General features: G+C 48.9%; 2 protein-coding genes across 5 annotated transcripts in view; one reads left to right on the forward strand and one right to left on the reverse strand.

Moving 5' to 3' along the window:
• The first annotated feature begins 1,535 nt into the window (after positions 1–1,535).
• Positions 1,536–15,960, forward strand: PRKAB1 (protein kinase AMP-activated non-catalytic subunit beta 1). 4 transcript variants are annotated; one of them, XR_014229600.1, is made up of 10 exons: positions 1,536–1,567; positions 2,913–3,087; positions 3,988–4,154; positions 5,896–5,989; positions 7,002–7,116; positions 8,203–8,336; positions 8,845–8,913; positions 15,175–15,301; positions 15,468–15,574; positions 15,881–15,960. XR_014229600.1 is itself a non-coding variant. In XM_082325152.1 (8 exons), the coding sequence occupies exons 2-8, from the start codon at positions 2,923–2,925 to the stop codon at positions 9,071–9,073; spliced, it is 822 nt and encodes a 273-aa protein (XP_082181278.1). In that variant the 5' UTR covers positions 1,536–1,567; positions 2,913–2,922; the 3' UTR covers positions 9,074–10,710. The 4 variants fall into 4 exon arrangements, 2 of the variants coding, with proteins under 2 accessions (XP_082181278.1, XP_082181279.1); XR_014229601.1 differs by having other exon boundaries at positions 15,528–15,574; positions 15,881–15,948; XM_082325152.1 differs by lacking the exons at positions 15,175–15,301; positions 15,468–15,574; positions 15,881–15,960 and adding an exon at positions 8,996–10,710.
• Positions 15,961–16,105: 145 nt separating this feature from the next.
• CIT (citron rho-interacting serine/threonine kinase) overlaps positions 16,106–17,251 on the reverse strand; it is a 70,147-nt gene continuing 69,001 nt past the window's right edge. Inside the window, exon 47 of the mRNA XM_082325156.1 lies at positions 16,106–16,685. Within this exon, the coding sequence (XP_082181282.1) occupies positions 16,325–16,685 (361 nt within the window). The 3' untranslated portion in view covers positions 16,106–16,324. The remainder of the gene's footprint in view (positions 16,686–17,251) is intronic.

Below are 17,251 nucleotides of genomic sequence, written 5' to 3' on the forward strand. Positions count from 1 at the left end.
TGCTCTAGGGCTGTGCTACACAGTGAGGGAAGACAAGAATCGGGGTCGAAGAGGAAGCAGTCACGGGGAAAAGAGGGAGGAGAAGGCAGCAACAGCGAAGCCCAGCCACCAAGAGGCTGAGATGCCTGTGTCCATTGCCTCTGTCCTGTCCACAGGCCAGTAACTCCCAAAGGTTTTGGCATGTAGCACGTCATGGATGGGTGGTTCATCACTGTGGAGGGAGGAACCATCACATTTGAATACCAGAACTTTAAATTGAATGCTTGGACCTACCATAGATTAGTTACCGCAGCCTCGTGAGCTATTAGCAGTCCTTATCCTGCAGTTTATTACCTGTGGTTTTTAGAAGTAACAAAAACCATTGCAAAGAAGCGAGGATGGGCCCCATATGGAAGGTACCATTGCTCGCAGCGGGTCTGGCTGGCTGTTGTGCAGATGGTCACAGTGGTCCTGCTGGGCAAGTGCTGGACAAGACGTGGTAGCGTGCATCTCCAGCCTACGCTGCAGACAGTTCCGCAGGCAGAACCAGCACACGCAGAGGTACGTGCATTGGTGCTGGCCAAAAAAGAACTGGGGAGGACAAAACAATCGGGTTTGGAGACAATTTAGGAGTGCTAAGCTGTGTGAAATATCAAAATAACAACAGCTGCATTTTATAGCGGGGTGAGCGCTCTGCAGGGGCTGGGGAAGAGCTGCCCACAGGCATTCCCCTCGCTGGCCCGGGGTATCCTACCCGTGAGAGCAACTGGGAGCAGCTGTTCCTCAAAACATAGCGCGGGAGCCAGCCGTGCGCTGGCGGGTAGGCACGGTGAATCCGTCTATCCCGGCAGAATTCTTCCCACAACATAGCAGCATGCCACAAGGATACGCTTCCATGTGGTAGGAATCCTTCTGTCTGTTTGCAGGTTGCTTCGATTGGTTAAGGAAGAACCCAACAATCTCCTCGTAAAGAGAACTGCCGACCCAGGAGCCTGCGGCCCTCGCGACTTTCTGCCTGTTAGAAAAGTAGAAGAAAGACAGCGACAGCTGATGAAGAGCAAAGGGTAAAATGAGATAGCGTGATTGGAAATGCTTAGAGAAATATGTTAGAGAAATAGATGAGCGTAACTTAATTTGGGAAACGTTTATCAGTTAAGGACTTAAATTTCCATCTGTGCTTCCTCAGAGGACGGACAGCCGTGTGCTGGTGCTTTCAGAGCCTGCTTTGCCCGCCTAGGGTCAGCAGCCATGCAGCTGCCTCGCCTCCCCTCTCACGAAGAGGGGACACGCGTGTGCTGCCCGGTTGCAGCGTCCCAGCGCTCGCTCCTCTGCGGTTCTGAGCTCACCCAGCACCTCCCTGTGGTGGTGGTTTGGCGAAGGGCAGAGAGGCACCGTGCCTCGCTACTGGCCTCGTACCCGGGGCACCGGTTTGGCAGTCGCGTTCAGTCGGCGCAGGGCCTGGCGGGGGGGGGGGGGGGCGGGGGCGGGGGCGGCCTCGGAACCTACGCGCCGGGCTCGGGTTCCCCCGGGTTCCGGAACCGGGCGCTGCCGGGCGGAAGCGGAAGCGGCGGGGCAGCGGCGGCGGGAGGTGGGTACGGGAGCGGGGCAGAGGCGGGGGCCTGGCGGGTGCTGTGGTGCCCCTGGGCTTTGCCTCCGAGCCAGGAGCGAGTGGTCCGCCCGGTGCGCGGGGGTGCCGGGCGGCTGCAGCCCCGGCGGCCTCTGGAAGGCGCTGCCGGGGAGCCGTGCCGTCCGCCGGTGGGCCCGGCGGGGCTGCGGCTGCCCGCCTCGGGGCGCGGATCGGCTCGGCGGGCGCGGTGCGCGGCTGCGTTTGCTGCCGGGGCTTCGGCCGCTGCTCGGTTTCATTCCGGCCTTCCCAGAAGTCCGTCTCGCAGAGCCAGCGAGTCGCCCTTTAACGGGGAGACAGAACGCTCCAAGCTGTTGCAGTTTCACGTAGCCAGTTAACTTTTGCACGTACGCCTATTTTTTATCACGTCAGTTAAATTATTTATTTGTTTAGTTGTTTGTTTAGTGAAGTCACGCGTGCTGAGGCTGGTTTCAGGTTGTGACTGAGCCGCGATCTCTACAGTTGAAAGCTGGGCAATGTCCGTAACTTGAGTTTACAGGAAACAGGGCAACATCCCACAACTGTACTTGGACCCTGCTGGGCGCTCGGCACGGCCCTGTTTGTACGGCTCCTCGCGGCCCCCTCGGCCACCTCTAAGTCATCGCTCCTCACCTATAAGCAGTCTTTCAGATAAGATGCGACATGCGCGTCCAGTCTCATCCCTTCTGCCCGTGGATGTGGCCTCAAGGGCCGTGGAGCGGGAGGCAGCGTTGTGTTTCTTGCACAGCAGGCCCCTGCCTCTCCCAGAGGAAAGCGGAAGCTGGAGGAAGCCTCCAGTGGAGCATCAGCGGGGCTGGGCTGTTGCTGCCTTAGAGCCGCAGCTGCAAGGATCCCCGGCAGGTTGCCACCTGAGATAACCTTATATTCTAGCAAAGTTGTGTTTCTAGTAGGCTGGTTTTTGAAGCATTCTGATAGAAAGTTCTGCTGGTGTTTCAGCTGTTGCGGTAGAGTGTTATACGCACAGGTATTCAGAAGACAGAAGAACAAGCACTTAGCTTGGGAAGACAGAATACCAGTATGCTGCAGTGACGGGCACCTGCTTGGTTAACTTTTTGAGTAGCTGGCTCTTGTAGAGATGCTAGGATGTGGAACTGTAGCACGTTATTAAGAGTAGCTAAAAATTGTCATTTAGTATCGTTGTTCTGAGCACGATACAATTTTAGGATGCCAGCATTTTGGGGTAATCAACTGTCTTAGGCTCTTCAACTCAGAAACAGAGCCCAGGTCTACTGATGGGCGGGCTTTCCTGTCCGCTGGTGTTCTGCCTTCAAAAGTACACGTGCTAATCTGGCTTTTCCTGCTCTTTTAGGCCCTTAAAAATGGGGAACACAAGCAGTGAGCGAGCAGGACTGGAGCGTCATGGGCATAAGGCATCCCGAGGTGACAACTCAGGAGGAGCCATCAGTACGAAAGAGGGTGATAGACCAAAAATTTTAATGGACAGTCCTGAAGATGCAGACTTGTTCCATTCAGAGGAAATGAAGGTATTGCTGGGTTGCTTTTGTCTTCTAGCATTACTCGCTTGGGAATGCTGTCCAGTTGGGGTGCTGTTAGCAACCTGCAGTAATTCTGTCATTGAGTTTACACACAAAACTGACTGTCTCCCTTGCTTCTCACGCTAAGGAGAGATACCATATTGACATTCAAGCAGATATAATGAGTATAATGTTAGTGTTTACAGCAAGAATTAATTGTAAAAAAACTAAAATGTAACTGGTTCAAAGCTCTTCCCCAGTTCTAGGTACAGTGCTCCAGCTTCCTTCGGATCCTTAATGCTCTTGCTGTCACCAGTGATGTTTTACCTGTCTATTATTTTCCATATTAAAAGATCTGTTAACTGGATTTTTGCTCAGTATTAGATGGATTGTTAGAAACGTCTTGCTGCGTATCGTGTTTCAAAAGAATATCTAACAGAAAATTACGCTTAGATTTTGACTGTTGGACAGAGCTGTTTCCTACAGGCGACTCATAATCTTTCTGCCAACTACAGATTTTGTGCCTACAGTATTTGTATAATCTAAACGCTTCTTGAGTGCATTTCTTCTTAATTATTTTTCTTCCTCTTCTTACATCTGTGTATCTTGAAAACACTTGTGAGCTCAAGTCATTTCTTTTTAACCTAGTTTAGGCCAGGGGGAGGGGGATTGTTTTCCCTTCCAATCTTTCTGCAAATTTAGGAGGCTTCAACATCTCTGCAGAATTTGTGCAACTGAATTTGTGACAAGCATCTAGAAATGCAGTTTCTAATCTCCATCCGGCAAAAACTACTCGTAGACTTGTACCTTAGAGAATTGTGCCTGAGTGTAAAAATGCCTTCAGTAAAATACAGGTTTTCTAAGTCTGCTAGGAAAGAATTTGTTTTGATTAAGACGTTGTACTTGTAGGCTCCGTTGGAGAAAGAAGAATTCCTAGCTTGGCAACAAGATCTGGAAGTGAACGATAAAACTCCCACTCAAGCTCGACCAACAGTCTTTCGCTGGACTGGAGGAGGGAAAGAAGTTTATTTATCTGGGTCCTTCAACAACTGGAGTAAAATTCCTCTGACAAGGAGGTAATAAACTGCCGCTGCATCGGTGATGTTCCCCACGGACTGGGAATGCTAAGTGCAGTGAGAAAGGTGATCAGTTGATAGATTGGTACTGTGCTCGGATTTCCCGCTTTCCCGCTTCTCTTCTCAAACCCTTGATGAGAATCTGACTTTTTGATTCCTGGATCGCACAGGATGAAAGTTGATCTGTGTGTCAGTTTTGAAGGAGTGATTTGTTCACTAGGCATCATGCGTGAACAACCCAAAACGATCCTTGTTGCACAGTCTGCTATCTGGGATAAAGTTGGGGTGTATAAGGTGAAGCTGGTTTTAAGCACAGCGTCTCTGATGGCAGATGTACTTTCTTACCACATCATTGGTAAGCCGAAAGGGTCCAAATTCTGCTTAGGAAATTCTGAGCCTGGGTTACCTGCTGGGAAACTACACGAACGAGAGAGTAAATCTGTGTTCAGGTACCAAGTGCTTTTTCCTGCCACAGAGCTCTGAAGCTCTGCTTAATTCTGTACCTGAGTAAGTATTTAATTTAAACCAATGTTTTTTTCAAAAATTTAAAACTTAATGGGTGGTAGAGAGTCTGAATTTAACTGTTGATCTGAGCCCTGTTGTCTGTCAACGATGACACATCCATGCACGATTGGTCTCCTGCCAGTTTCTGGTGTTTCTCATCTCAGCGAGTGGCTACCTGCATTGTCGTTGTCGCAGAAGTGTCTGAATTGCTTAGGAAACTCGAGAGAGGAGCCTAGTGGCCTGATGAAATGGTGTGGGAGGATTGTTCTGTGTATGAACAATGTGAAATAAGCGATCAAGACAGGAGCTGGAAAAAAGGCCGGTGGAACATCAGTAGTATTGTTATTCTAAGTAGAAAGCCTGGGAGATGGGAAATGGTGAAATGAATCTGGAAGAAGGATGAAAATGTCTCTTTACAAAAAAAAAAAGGACAGGTTTATCTGTTGTCAGATTAGGTATTCTGGGAAAGGAGATATTTGCACCTCCTTAGAGGCTGGATAAAATCCTATTACTGAATCAAATATGCTCAAGTAGAAGAGTTCGTTATTCCAAACTGGAATTTCAAATCCAGCTCCGTGGGGGTATGCTTGCGGTCCTTACCTGAGAAGAAGTAAAGAGGGATACTGGCATTGTGTGGCCTGTTTGAACTGTTCACATAGCATCAGCTGTTTCTCAGCTTCTTTGAGATGCTGGTAAAGACTTCTGAAGAATCAGGAAGTTCATGGCCCGGGAGTATCAAAATTACCAAGCAGCAGCTCTTCAGACCCACAGTAACTCAGAAGTGTTGAGTTGCTGCTTTCATCTTCGAGTCATTGTTCATTTATTTCATAGGCATTTGTGAAATGCAATTTACGATGGCAAGTTCTGAAAGGCCAGGAAATATGAGTAAGCTGATTTTGTTCCATCAACAGGAGTCTCGCAGATAAAATGAGGTCTCGCATACTAACAAGTAACGTGAAGATGTGACTTTACAAAAGCTCAGTGCCAGTTCCTTGATGCCAGGAATGTGATACTAGATGTGTTGGGCTTGCTGTCACAGAAGGAATGATCGTTAACATTAACCTTAGTTTGATTCTTTACCTTTAGATTGTACGAGATTCTCTTAAATGTGGCACTGCCGTTTTAAGTTTTTGCATGTTAAGAAGGCTTGTATTCTGTGTTACGGTGTTTGTCACAGTTTATAGATTGATGTACTTTTCAGAATATTTCAGGGCTGATTGTTTGTCTTAAATTCCAGTCACAATAACTTTGTGGCAATCCTGGACCTGCCAGAAGGAGAGCACCAATACAAGTTCTTTGTGGATGGGCAGTGGACGCACGATCCTTCAGAGGTAATGTTTTCTTCGACTCGCTGTATGTATTCGTTGAGGTGTCCGAAGCTGAGAAACTGGCTGGTTTCTCTAGCCATAGCTGGCCTTTTCAGAGAGAACGTTAACAGCAGAAACTGACTTTGTAAGCTGGTGAGAGAGAGATTTCTGATCCCAGCTGGCCTAGGTGGTGGCATCGGACTGGCAGCCTGAAAGGACAGGAGGCTACAAAGGGGTGACAAGATCTCTTGGGTATTGGTTTATAAGAGGTCGTGAGCTTTTCTTGTCTGGTGCCAAACTGTCTCTTAAAGGACTGTAGCATTGCTGACAGCCCAAGTCCCTCTGTGCTGTACTTGCTGTCTGTGCCAGAACATTGCTATTGCTGCTCTAGATATTCTCATAGTCCAGTAATTGTGCCAAAATCTACCAGGCCTTTTCCTCCTCCTCGGCTATAAAACGACCTTTAACCCTAGCCGCCCAGCCGTCCCTACCTGCTTCAGAGCTAATCGTTCACAGTTGCTGGTTCCAGTCGTCTTGCCATCTCTGCAAACCTCGCAGAACCTCGCAGAATTTACCTTGCAGTAAATGTAGCTGTTAGAACTCTCTGCCCTAGATTTTCGTCTTAGCTTTAGTAGTAAAGCAGCAATACCAACCATGCTCGGTCCTACATGAGGCCGTGCAGATCTTAGCCTGGCTCTGAAAGGCCTGTAGAAGCTAAAAGTAAAGCTTGCCTCCTTGTGTCCTCACTGTTCACTTTAGCCCAAACCTGATCTTAGCCTTATCTATAGCCCAAGAATTTATCAAGTGCTGTGGACCTAGCAGGTCGAAGTGACATGCATCCCTCCCAGTCCTAAATCCTGCGCTTGCCCTTAACCTAACACTGGCTTGAGCAACGCTGAGCTCTTTTCATACCTGGTACTAGCATATTTTAAAAGCAATGTATCTCATTCTTGGTAATGCTGATTGTGTGGTTTTGAGAATCTGACAGGCCTGCAAGCTTTTTTTTTTATTCTGTTTCTTTATTGTCTCTTCCTAGCCAGTAGTAACCAGCCAGCTAGGTACCGTCAACAACATCATACAGGTGAAGAAAACTGACTTTGAAGTATTCGATGCTTTGATGGTGGACTCCCAAAAATGTTCAGACATGTCTGGTATGAGCATACTGATAATCTTATATCACGCTTTTTAGAGCTGTTAAAAATTCCATCTTCCTTTTTATCTGGAGTTAAAGCTCCAGTATAGATTAATCTCCACTTTTGTCAGGCCCTGTGGACGTGTGCAGGAATCACAAATGCACAAAGGAAGAATGTGGAACGCATAAAGCAGGAATCCTTTGACAGAGTGCAGGTGGAAATTAGGTGCATCTTAATAGTGCTGACACAGGCTCAGGAATATGTTATATCTTTGCAGTTTAGTGTAAATGATCTATATCTTAGAATAATATAGAAATGTGATTTTTGCCTTACGTTTCATGTTCCAGTGTAACGGGAGAGAGGTAAGATTTAGCTTGAGTCATCTCTGAGATTTGCCCCCTGTTCTTTATAGACCTTTGTAGGGATGGAGGCCACGATTGAAACAGTACCTTAAACCCTCCTTCAGAAGACCTGTCCTTTGAATCTGAGGCAGGAGGTGCATTTGGTTGAGTTTTGCTATATGCCGCTTTCCCCTCGAGAAAGCTTTTTTGGAGAAAGAGTGTGATTTGTGAGACTTGGACAGTGCAAGAAGCCAAGAGGAGATTCTAGTAGACGCCTTCCCCTCACGTGCTGTAACAGCCTTTCCTTATGTTGCTTTAGACTCTGAAGAGCTCTTTCTATTGCCCTGTCCCTGCACGGGAATAATACTGCCTTTTACGTGTGCGTCCCATGCTTTTAGCGCTCCCCTCGGGGGTAACGTTGTGGAGCAATGTTTACTGTTACGTGTCTGCTGGAGAAAGCTGGGCAGAGATGACAGTGAAGTTCTGGAGCGCAGTAGGGCCCTCAGAACGCCACCTCCCACGTCTTCACAGCGAGTCTCAAGTCAGACAGACTTTGGACACCTTAAATCACTTCTTGGGCGGTGACCGATCCTCTGGCACTGCATCAGCTGCTGCAATTCTTGTACTTACATCCCATTGATTTCTTTTGGCCGCATGTTCCTGGATGTGAAAATCAACTTGGAATACTGGTAAAAAGGTACCTATAAAGAGCATCTGTTCTTACAGACTAGTTAAGAATAAATACCTCACATCTCTCTGGCAGAGCTGTCAAGTTCACCCCCAGGACCGTACCACCAGGAGCCCTATGTTTGTAAGGCAGAGGAGCGCTTTAAATCACCGCCTATTCTTCCCCCCCATCTGCTGCAGGTCATCCTGAATAAGGACACTGGCATTTCTGTGAGTACCTGCGTTTGTTTTGCTGAATAAGGGCCTTGAGGGTGGGAACAGATGGGGAAAAATCTGGAGACAGCCAGGGGGCAGGCAAGGAAAAACCTTAGAATAGTTGTCATGTTGGTAAATTCCTTATTACGTACGTCCAGATAGATCTATCTGAAGTAAATTTATTTTTTCTACTTCACTCTCTTCAAAATTGAAAAGTAGATTGCTGTTTTACTCCCAGAAACCCTACTCTTCCCACTGCAACACTATTAAAATGTCAGAAGCACGTAAGAAATAATTGGGGGCTGTTTTACGATCGCAGTGAGGATGCAGAGGGTTTCACCCTGGACGGATCTTGGGTTGTTCTGAAACTTCGTCTACATTTGTTGATGGACTCAGCGTAAGAAGTAGTGTGATGTGTTTAAGGGTTTGGCTAATTACAGGCGGTGTTTATCACCCATCAGCTGTGATGAGTAAACTGTGAGTTCTGTTATTTTCACACTCTCTCACTTTCTCTTTTTCCCAGTGCGATCCCGCTCTACTCCCTGAACCCAACCATGTCATGCTGAACCACCTCTACGCGCTTTCTATCAAGGTGAGAGGCCAGGGCATGTTCTTCACGCTTGCAGCTTTTCGATAACCACGTAATACGCTCACTTGTTTTCCATCTCCTGTAGGATGGAGTGATGGTGCTTAGTGCTACGCATCGTTACAAGAAGAAATACGTGACTACTTTGCTGTACAAGCCAATATGAACATCGTAGTCGTTTGGACCAATTGTTCTGGGCCAGTGCAGTCTCAGAAACAAATTCTTCTCTTAACCAAATGTACTCCTGCTCTGTGCTGTAGCAAATGAACTCTGATTTCGTGTTGTTTCTGAGACTTCCAAGTTCTCCTATATTTGCCTTATTTTCCCAGTCCCACCTTGGAAGTTCTTGGAGATGGCAGCTTCGTGGCAACTAGATAGATGGCAAAGGTGTCAGTGCCCCTTATCAGCTCAGTTAAAAAACCACCAGTTTAATTAGGCTGAAAAACGTGAGGGCGGCAACAGATTCAAGACCGTGAGCAGTGAGGCAGACTGTAAGAAGTAAAAAAGCCAGCCCGAACTCTAGGAAGTTCAGGATTCTTGTGGAATCTTATTTGACCTCAACACTCAGCAAAAGCCCGTTACTGCTTTCGTAACTCATCAAACACGCAATTATTTCAGTAGCAAGTTCCAAACTCGCATGGCTGAAATAAGCGTGAACGTTGATGATCTTTTTGTAGCAGCCTTTCTGGGCAAAAATCCGTGACACAACCACCGACGAGCTCATTTTTATTTTATGGTAGACTGGAGTGCGCCGTTTCTGCCGTGAAGAGCTCTCTAGGTTTTCTCTTCATGAGAACTGAAATACAACTTTTCCCCTGTGGAATTTCTGGTAAAGACAATTGTTTTAATGGCTGGATTTTTCTGTAAATCGTCAATCTGTCTTGCAGTAATCTGCTTTTTGAAACCAGTTTCTCTTGCTGTCACTGATCAGGACTTCCTTAAGCTGGGATGGGTAGCTGTAAGGAAATCGACGTATTCAGTTTAGGGATTCGTTCTTCAGCAGCAGCCTGAAGGTGGCTGCAAGTCACCTGTGTCGCAGCGGCCCAACTTGCCCCGTGGCGTAAGCAGTCGCAGCATGCCGGGTGCAGCGGCGCTGCGCCCAGGGCTAGAGGTGGGCCTGCGCTCCAGGTTGCAGCCTTGACCCTGGCTATAAAATCCCTGCTGCTTCCGCAGCCGGGGCTGTGGGGATCTCTGCAACTTTTTATCCTATTTTCTAAGTGATTATAGTAACGCCAGGTTGCCTGTACGTGGTACTCGCAGCCTGTTTTATCCCAAAACAAATGCAACGTTAATGCAAAACTGCCCGCCAGCGTGCCTCGGGCCTGCCCTGGAGGAACCAGCTCCGGAGGTGACCCGCTGGGTCCTTCCCGCTGTTCGGTTTTTGGTGCCTGAGCGCGCCGGTGCCTGTGCCAACAATAACCAGCCCCCGCCCGGCCGCCGGGGAGAGCCCGCTGCGCAAATCGGTAAGGAGCTCGAGGGGGGATAAGAGCGGCAGCGTTGAGCGGAACCAGCCGCAGCGGGAGGGCGGCTTGCCCTCCTCGGATCTGTTCGCTAGCCTTGCTGCGTGTCCTGGGCGGCTCAGTAGATCTGGGTATAGTGCAATGGTTTTCTCTGAAAACGCTTTCTTCATTCTCTGCTATGGATAGTGTTTGGTATCCTGAAATATGGAATTGCTTTTGTTTTCAGCCTCTTTAGAAACAAATAAAACATTTTCAAGAAAAGTGGGTGACTTGCTTTGTTATTTTCCTTCCCACCTTTGGCAACCTCAGCTTCCTCGAGTTGTTATTTTTTCATAACCTGTGATTGCCGGATTGATTGCAGTTTTATGCCTTGGTGGGTTGTGCGATCTTTCTGTTCAGAGATGCAGTTTGAAACGCTTTGTCCGCTTGCAGTCGATCAGTGAAGAAGAGGAGGGAGGTGTTAGTTTGTATTGGTGATGTGATGCTTGCAGGAGGACAAGAGTCCCGTTACTTGGAAACTCCATCAGTCAGTTCCTGAGGGCTGAACACCTTGGGACTGGCCTCGAGCTTCCTGGCGGCTTCTCTGCTGCAGCCAGCCAGGCCTAAGCCTCTTCGCCCAAGCCTTTCTCCTCGACAGCGCGTGACTGCAGGTTGGGTAGGGTTTGTGCTGGCACGGGCAGGTGGCCGGCGCGGGATCGGGCTGTGCAGCGCGACGGCCTGCGTCCTCGGTCATTTGTATCAGCAGCAGAAAAGGCTGAGTTGTGAGGCGGTCGGGGAAGAGGCGGCGGGGTGCGGGGTCGGTGCGCGTACCTGCAGGGCAGCAGGGAGGCTCCTTTGGGCTCGAGCTGTGGTTGCGTCGGGGCAATAAAAAGAGATGCGTCAAAAGCAGAAAAAGGAGAGCAGGTTGGAACGTTTCCAGTTCAGTAATTTAACAGGATTGCCTTTTGTTGAAACGTAAGCTCAGTCAAAAACAGTTTGAATGCAGAAGCAGATGCTGGTAGATAAATGTGTGGCCGCAGCCGTTCTTTGTCAGTTCCCTGCCCCAGAGACGCCCGGTGACCGAGCAACGTTAAATAGCGGCGCGTGGCGCGCTGCAGGATGCCGGGGAAGCGGAGCGGGTCCGTGTGGCAGGGTGCGCGCCAGCAGCGGAGACGCGAGTGGTGGTGGAAGGAATTTTTCAGCTGTGTGTGACGAAAAGTAAAGGCGAGAATGTCTTGGCAGACAGAAGTCATGCCGTGAGGCCTCCTAAGGGCTTTTAGTGCCAGCAGGGAAATGATACCACAGGTTTCTTATTGGAATGACCTAGAATTCATTTTTTGCTAGAAGAAAAGAGGAACTTAGAGGTAGCTTAATAAGTTTGGTTTGTTATTTTTTTTTTTTTCCAGTTGCGAAACAAATTTTTCACAAGTCGAAGACTAAAGAAGCAGCAACTTCTTTGAGAAATGGAGAACGGAAAGGAAGGTGAAAGTACGCAAGGCTGACGGGCTTGGTCGCATTAGTTCTTGCTAAGCTTTGTGGTTTTTTTTTTCCAGTTACACATATGCATGACTCGCGCTGGGCTTTTCATCGGTGTCGGTGTGGTGGAACCACAGGACAGAACCAGTTTACAGAAAGGTTTTTGGGGTTTTTGTTTGTTAGTTTGTCTTCAATGTGACATAGCCCTGTTTTCAAGACATAGCCCTGTCTCAGATGGCGAAGAGCCCTTTGCACCCGGTGTGCAGCCAGCGCTGCGCCAGTGGCTTTTGCAGCCCAAGCAACGCTTGGTTGCTTTGCCTCAGAAACCAGGGTGCGGGGCCCCGGCGGGGAGCAGCAAGCGGCCCAGCAAAGCCCCCGGGGCTTGCCCCAGCCCGCAGTCGGTCACCGCTCCGCCCTTCCCCGCTTGTTGGGGTGAGCGAGGCCGGGGGGGGCCTCTCCCGGCGAGGGGCAGGGGACGGCGGTGCGGTGTTCCCCGGCACCCGGGGCCTTGCGGACGTCTCCCCGCCGCCCCAGCCTTCCCCAGGTGGGGGGCGGCTGCCCCTCAGCCCCCGCGTCCCTTCCGTCAGCGGGAGCCCCCCTGGGCGGGCGGGGGGCTGAGGGGGGCTGGTTGGGGGGGGGGGTGGGGTTGGTTTGGTTTGGTTTGGGTTTTTTGCTAGGTTGTTTTCTGCTTGACAGGTGACTGAAGTAGGTTACTCTGCGTTCCCTCACTGCAACGGGATGAATCAAATCCCTCCGAAGGCAAAAGCTGGATCAAGTGTTGGATTTATTAGCTCGCTTACGTTCCACACCCACATCCCACAGTCTGTGCTGTTAGGTTTATTCTCGGCTGTTGCTAGGAGAGCACATTTGGGTAAGGTAGCTGCAGAGCCTTTTGTCACAGTCGTCTGGGGACTCTGGAGTGAGCCCTGACGGCCCGTGTCGAGGAGCAACCCCCAGCGCTCCTGCCCTCCCCGCCCGCGGGTGTCAGCACGGCGCGCGGCGGGCGAGCCGACGGTGCCTTTGTGCAGGGTTCTTGGTAAGCAAAAGGCTCGATAAATAATTCTTTTTTTTTTTTTTTTTACTCCACCAGTTTCTGGATTATTTTAGTTTTGTTACAATTCTGATCATGCATCATAGGACTGCAACAATGAGCTTTGAGTAAGTATTCGTTGTGCACAGTAAAATAGAAAGGAACATTTAACAAGTTAGCATTTCATCATATACATCGGATGGTAGGCACAAGAGAGAAGTCAAGCAGCTCGGGTCGATGTAGAGCATTTTCATGAAGAATGTCACGTAGACCGCAATGTAAGAGGAGCTGTTAGTAACCCGCCCGCCCCCCCCTCCGCCAGGGCCGGTGCTGGGAGGAAGGGGGGTATGTGCACAAAACCCCAAACACTCAACAGTAGGAGGACAAATTAAGTTACTGTAGGCAGCAGTGTGAATATTAAAAACCTCTTCCTGTGAAAGAATACTTCAGACCCTGTAAAAACTGGTTCAGTTAAAAATAGATGTATTTACATTTAAGTCTGATCTAGCAAGTTTTCCCAGCAGGTGTAAGTTAAGATGTACAGTAACTCTGCAGGTTGTACTCCATCTGCCTTGGGTTGTGAATGTGTGGCGGTTTGTTTTTTTTTTTAAAGTTGCAGCTATTAGGCCTTAAAGCACCAGCATGTTACAGCGGTGGGATGAGTAACTTCTCTCCGTCCGCTTTGCTACCAGTACACTGCTGGGATAAATCCCAAACCTGTCCTTAGATCACACTGTTGTTAATTGAGATGGTTTACCAGGGCGAGATTGCTTTCCCAGACACGCGTGCGTGTCCCGCCTCTGCCCGCAGCACTGGTTAAGTACGCGAGGGCAGAGTTTAGCTGTAGGTGTTGGCAGCCGACTGCTGCTATAGTAAAATATTTGGCGAAATCCACCTGTTTTAGTTCATATGAACATGCTTTGTTTTTGTGAAGCCACTTATGGTACTGGTTCGGGGAATAACGACTATTAAAATGCTAAATCTTGTCAAGGTTAGCTCTTTGGTAAGCTCTGACGCCTATGGATTGCACAGCCTCTAATGCCGGGTGCAGCGGGAGGATGGCTCAGTGTCGCTCTGCGTAGAAGGAAGCGTTCAGGTCACCATGCCAGTCAAGATAGTTATTTGTTTTATTTGGTTATTGTTCAACAACAAAGTTCAATACTTTCCCGGTGGAGCGTTGAACTGTCCCGCTGGTTCCCTCCCTTGTCAATAAGAAAAAGGTAATGAAGAAAAATCCTGTACTTTTAGAGACCTAAAACCTCATTTATGCTAACAAGCTTCGATTGCAATTTAATGTTACAATATTTCTTCATGGGAGCGAGGAGGACTAAGGTGAGGCCCCTCCGGTGTCGGAAGATGGCTGTCCACAACCACCATTAAAACAAAAAGCTAGTGTTGAAAAACGCACAGTTTACAATAAAAAAGTAGAAACCAATTCAATTCCCTTTTGTTACGAATATAAAGTTTCTTGTAAATATGTACAGTCCTTTGAGCTATTTCTATAGCAGGAAGCATTTCACGAACAAGACACAAGATATACACTTCCAGGACTCAACAAGCCCCTTTCTGAGGCCTTGAAGATCTTCCATGAGATGCAAAGATTTAAAGACTGATCTCGGTGACCCTTCCAAATACTCAGACCAGGAGACACAAACTTTCAGCAAGTTTCCTGCCAAATCATCTGCTCTCAAATAACCCAACAGACAAGAGAACGGACTACAATATTCATGGAACTCGCCAAAGGACACGGACAAGGCATTTGAATTTTGATGGGTTTCTAGAACAGGTTAGCACAGGCTTGCAAGGGACTAGCAGAAGTTTAAGAGGGTGGCCAAGGGAAGATTGGATGCGGTTTTGCTCTTTCCAGTTGTAAAGAACATGGTGGTTCACTTTTAGAACCTTGCTATTGCAGATTGCGTGGTCAAAACCTGCTTTGAAAATCATTTGCTCTCTGCTTCGTGTTCACAGCAAAAGAGAATAGAAAGCAATAAATGGCTCGAGGTTAGATACGCGGAAGCAAAGGCGAAGGCGCGTTCAGTAACCGCTAAAGCTGTTCATTGTGAGTATCCTCTTGTGCCGTGACATTTGGGTCTTACTGTACGACAAGGTACGGATGACGGGACGAGCCAGCCCCGGGGGACGCGGGGCTGGCAGGACCGCGGGGCCATTTCTGAGGGGACCGTGGTCAATGCTGAGAGGAGGACACAAGCGTGACTGTAATTCTTGTCATAGAATAAGGCTTGTTAACTCTTCGTTGCCAAATTTCCAGAGTAATTACCGGTTATTTTGCAGCGTAATCTAAAGGTTTCGGTTAATTTACAGGTGAGGTACACTACACTACTCAGCAAAGCAACCTAAAAGGAGAGAGCAGCCAGTGATGGTGCAGCAGCATGCAGTGAACTGTCATGCAGAAGACCTGGATAAAGTCTTACACCCCAGTAGCTTACAGGTAATGCACTTTGTCTCGGGGCCGGGCACATGGGATCCTTTAAAGCAGGGTTCTTTCTTCCCTCCCCCTCAGAGCTGCTCCAGAGCAATTTTAGTGAGAACAAAATAACTTTCAGAAGTGGCAGGTGAACAGACTACTCAGAAGTAATTTGTCTTGCGTTCTGTAGAGAATATCCAATCACACCTTCTACCGAAAGGCTCACTCACCTCGGCCCTTCTGGTTCCAGGCCATCAGGAATTCCCAGCACGTCTCAGAACTACGATCAATTCTCTGGTAAGGGGTGCTAACCACATTAAAGACCTGGGGTGGGACTCTAGTCCCCTTTAATTTCCTTGATGAACTACTAGGGACTCAAGTGAATACAAAAAGTTCATTAACTGCTTGAAAGAGTAACAGTAGTACAAAGTGCAAAAACAGGAGTGCAGGAAAGTGCAGAGAAATTAACTGAGATGCGAACAATCTTCAGAAGCGTCACGTCTCCCGAGGCGGAGCTAGCTTGGGCCCAGGAATGGTTTTGGTAACTGGGCAGCAGACATATGGAGTGCATATGCTCAGTGTATTTCCTTTTTTTTCCTGCAGGTCACGATGAGTACCTTTGGCTGAGACTTACACTGAAGACTGGTCCCAGACCTGGCGGGGAAACAAAACGACAGTTACAGGTTGCCCGTACCTTTCTCGCATGCGCACATGGCCAGCAGCACCCAGCTACTGCTGCTGCCGCCGAGCGAGTGCTGTGTGCCTGCTCGCTTCTAGGCGGCAGAGTTGTGACTGACAGCGTCGCTCTGAACACCGCGGGCTCCCACGTTCCTTTCTCCAGACGTTGTTCCCCTTCAAGTCCTCAGTGACTTGATTTCTGCTGGTAAAGGCACCTCTGCTTTCAGAGCTGGAGGACTTTCGCCTGTTCCAGAGCCAAGCTGCTTCTGCAGTTACAGAAGTAGCGCAAGGGCCAGTGAGGTACCCCAGGTGTGCTCTGTTTCAATAGACGCTGAGGCGGGGGGGCGAGATTTGATTTGCTCTTGTACTTTACAGTACCACCAGCTCTTCTGCAGTACGGGCCTCTTCCCGAGGCTCCTGACTTACCTTATTGACTTGAGCAAGAGGAGTTCTGGCACCGCTCACAGGCATTCGGCCTCGGCTGCTCTCTTCGAACAGTCTCCCAGGGGACCTCTCTCTGCGGGTGCTCAGAAGCCGGCCTGGAGACTTCTCCCTCTCCAGCGGTCGCCCAGGTGACTTGTCCCTCCGCAGCTCCGTCCTTCCCTCGCGGTACCGGTGCGGTGTGCTTGGCTCTCGAGGGTGGCTTGGACCTTCTGGTGGTCCCGGGCTGGACGCTACCCGCTTGGTTATGTGCTCGTTGTATGTGGGCGGACCTCTCTTGTTAGGGCTACTGTCATTCAAAAATAATGGACGCGAACAGCTGAGCGACAAAAACCTCACGTTACATTTTCTTTTAGCCAAAATGTAACTTTCCCCAAACACCCAGCAGTGTTCAGGTGAGAAAGCATCAGACCTCCCCGAGCCAGGATGAAAAGCGCAACGATACTTTGATAGCCGAGCGTTCATCACATTAGCAGCGCCAGCGAAGGGCCTTAATGAATTGCCAATGTAAGTCACGGCTGTGTAACAGGCCAGAAAATGAGGCTTTTTCATTACTTCAGCAGTCTCCTTTTCCCTATAAAAGTACGCTGAAGTTTGATAGGTGCCTTTTCACACACAAAATTTTCAGTAGCCCCAGGATGTTCAGGCCAGGTCAGGATGAGCTACGCGCCTTGGCTTCCCAGCGCCCAGCGGCACTATCAACCCAGGATTTGTTCACCTGTCCGAAGTATCGCTGTTCGGAACAGAACAAGATCATATCACAGCTTCCCCACGCTGCCTCCCTACGGCACACCCATTGTTTAAGGGGCAGGGGCTCTTGCTTTAGAGATTGTTACGGTCAGGCGATGTTTTGTG

The sequence above is a fragment of the Platalea leucorodia genome, assembly GCF_965183815.1.
Source record: "Platalea leucorodia genome assembly, chromosome: 12".
Taxonomy (NCBI): domain Eukaryota; kingdom Metazoa; phylum Chordata; class Aves; order Pelecaniformes; family Threskiornithidae; genus Platalea; species Platalea leucorodia.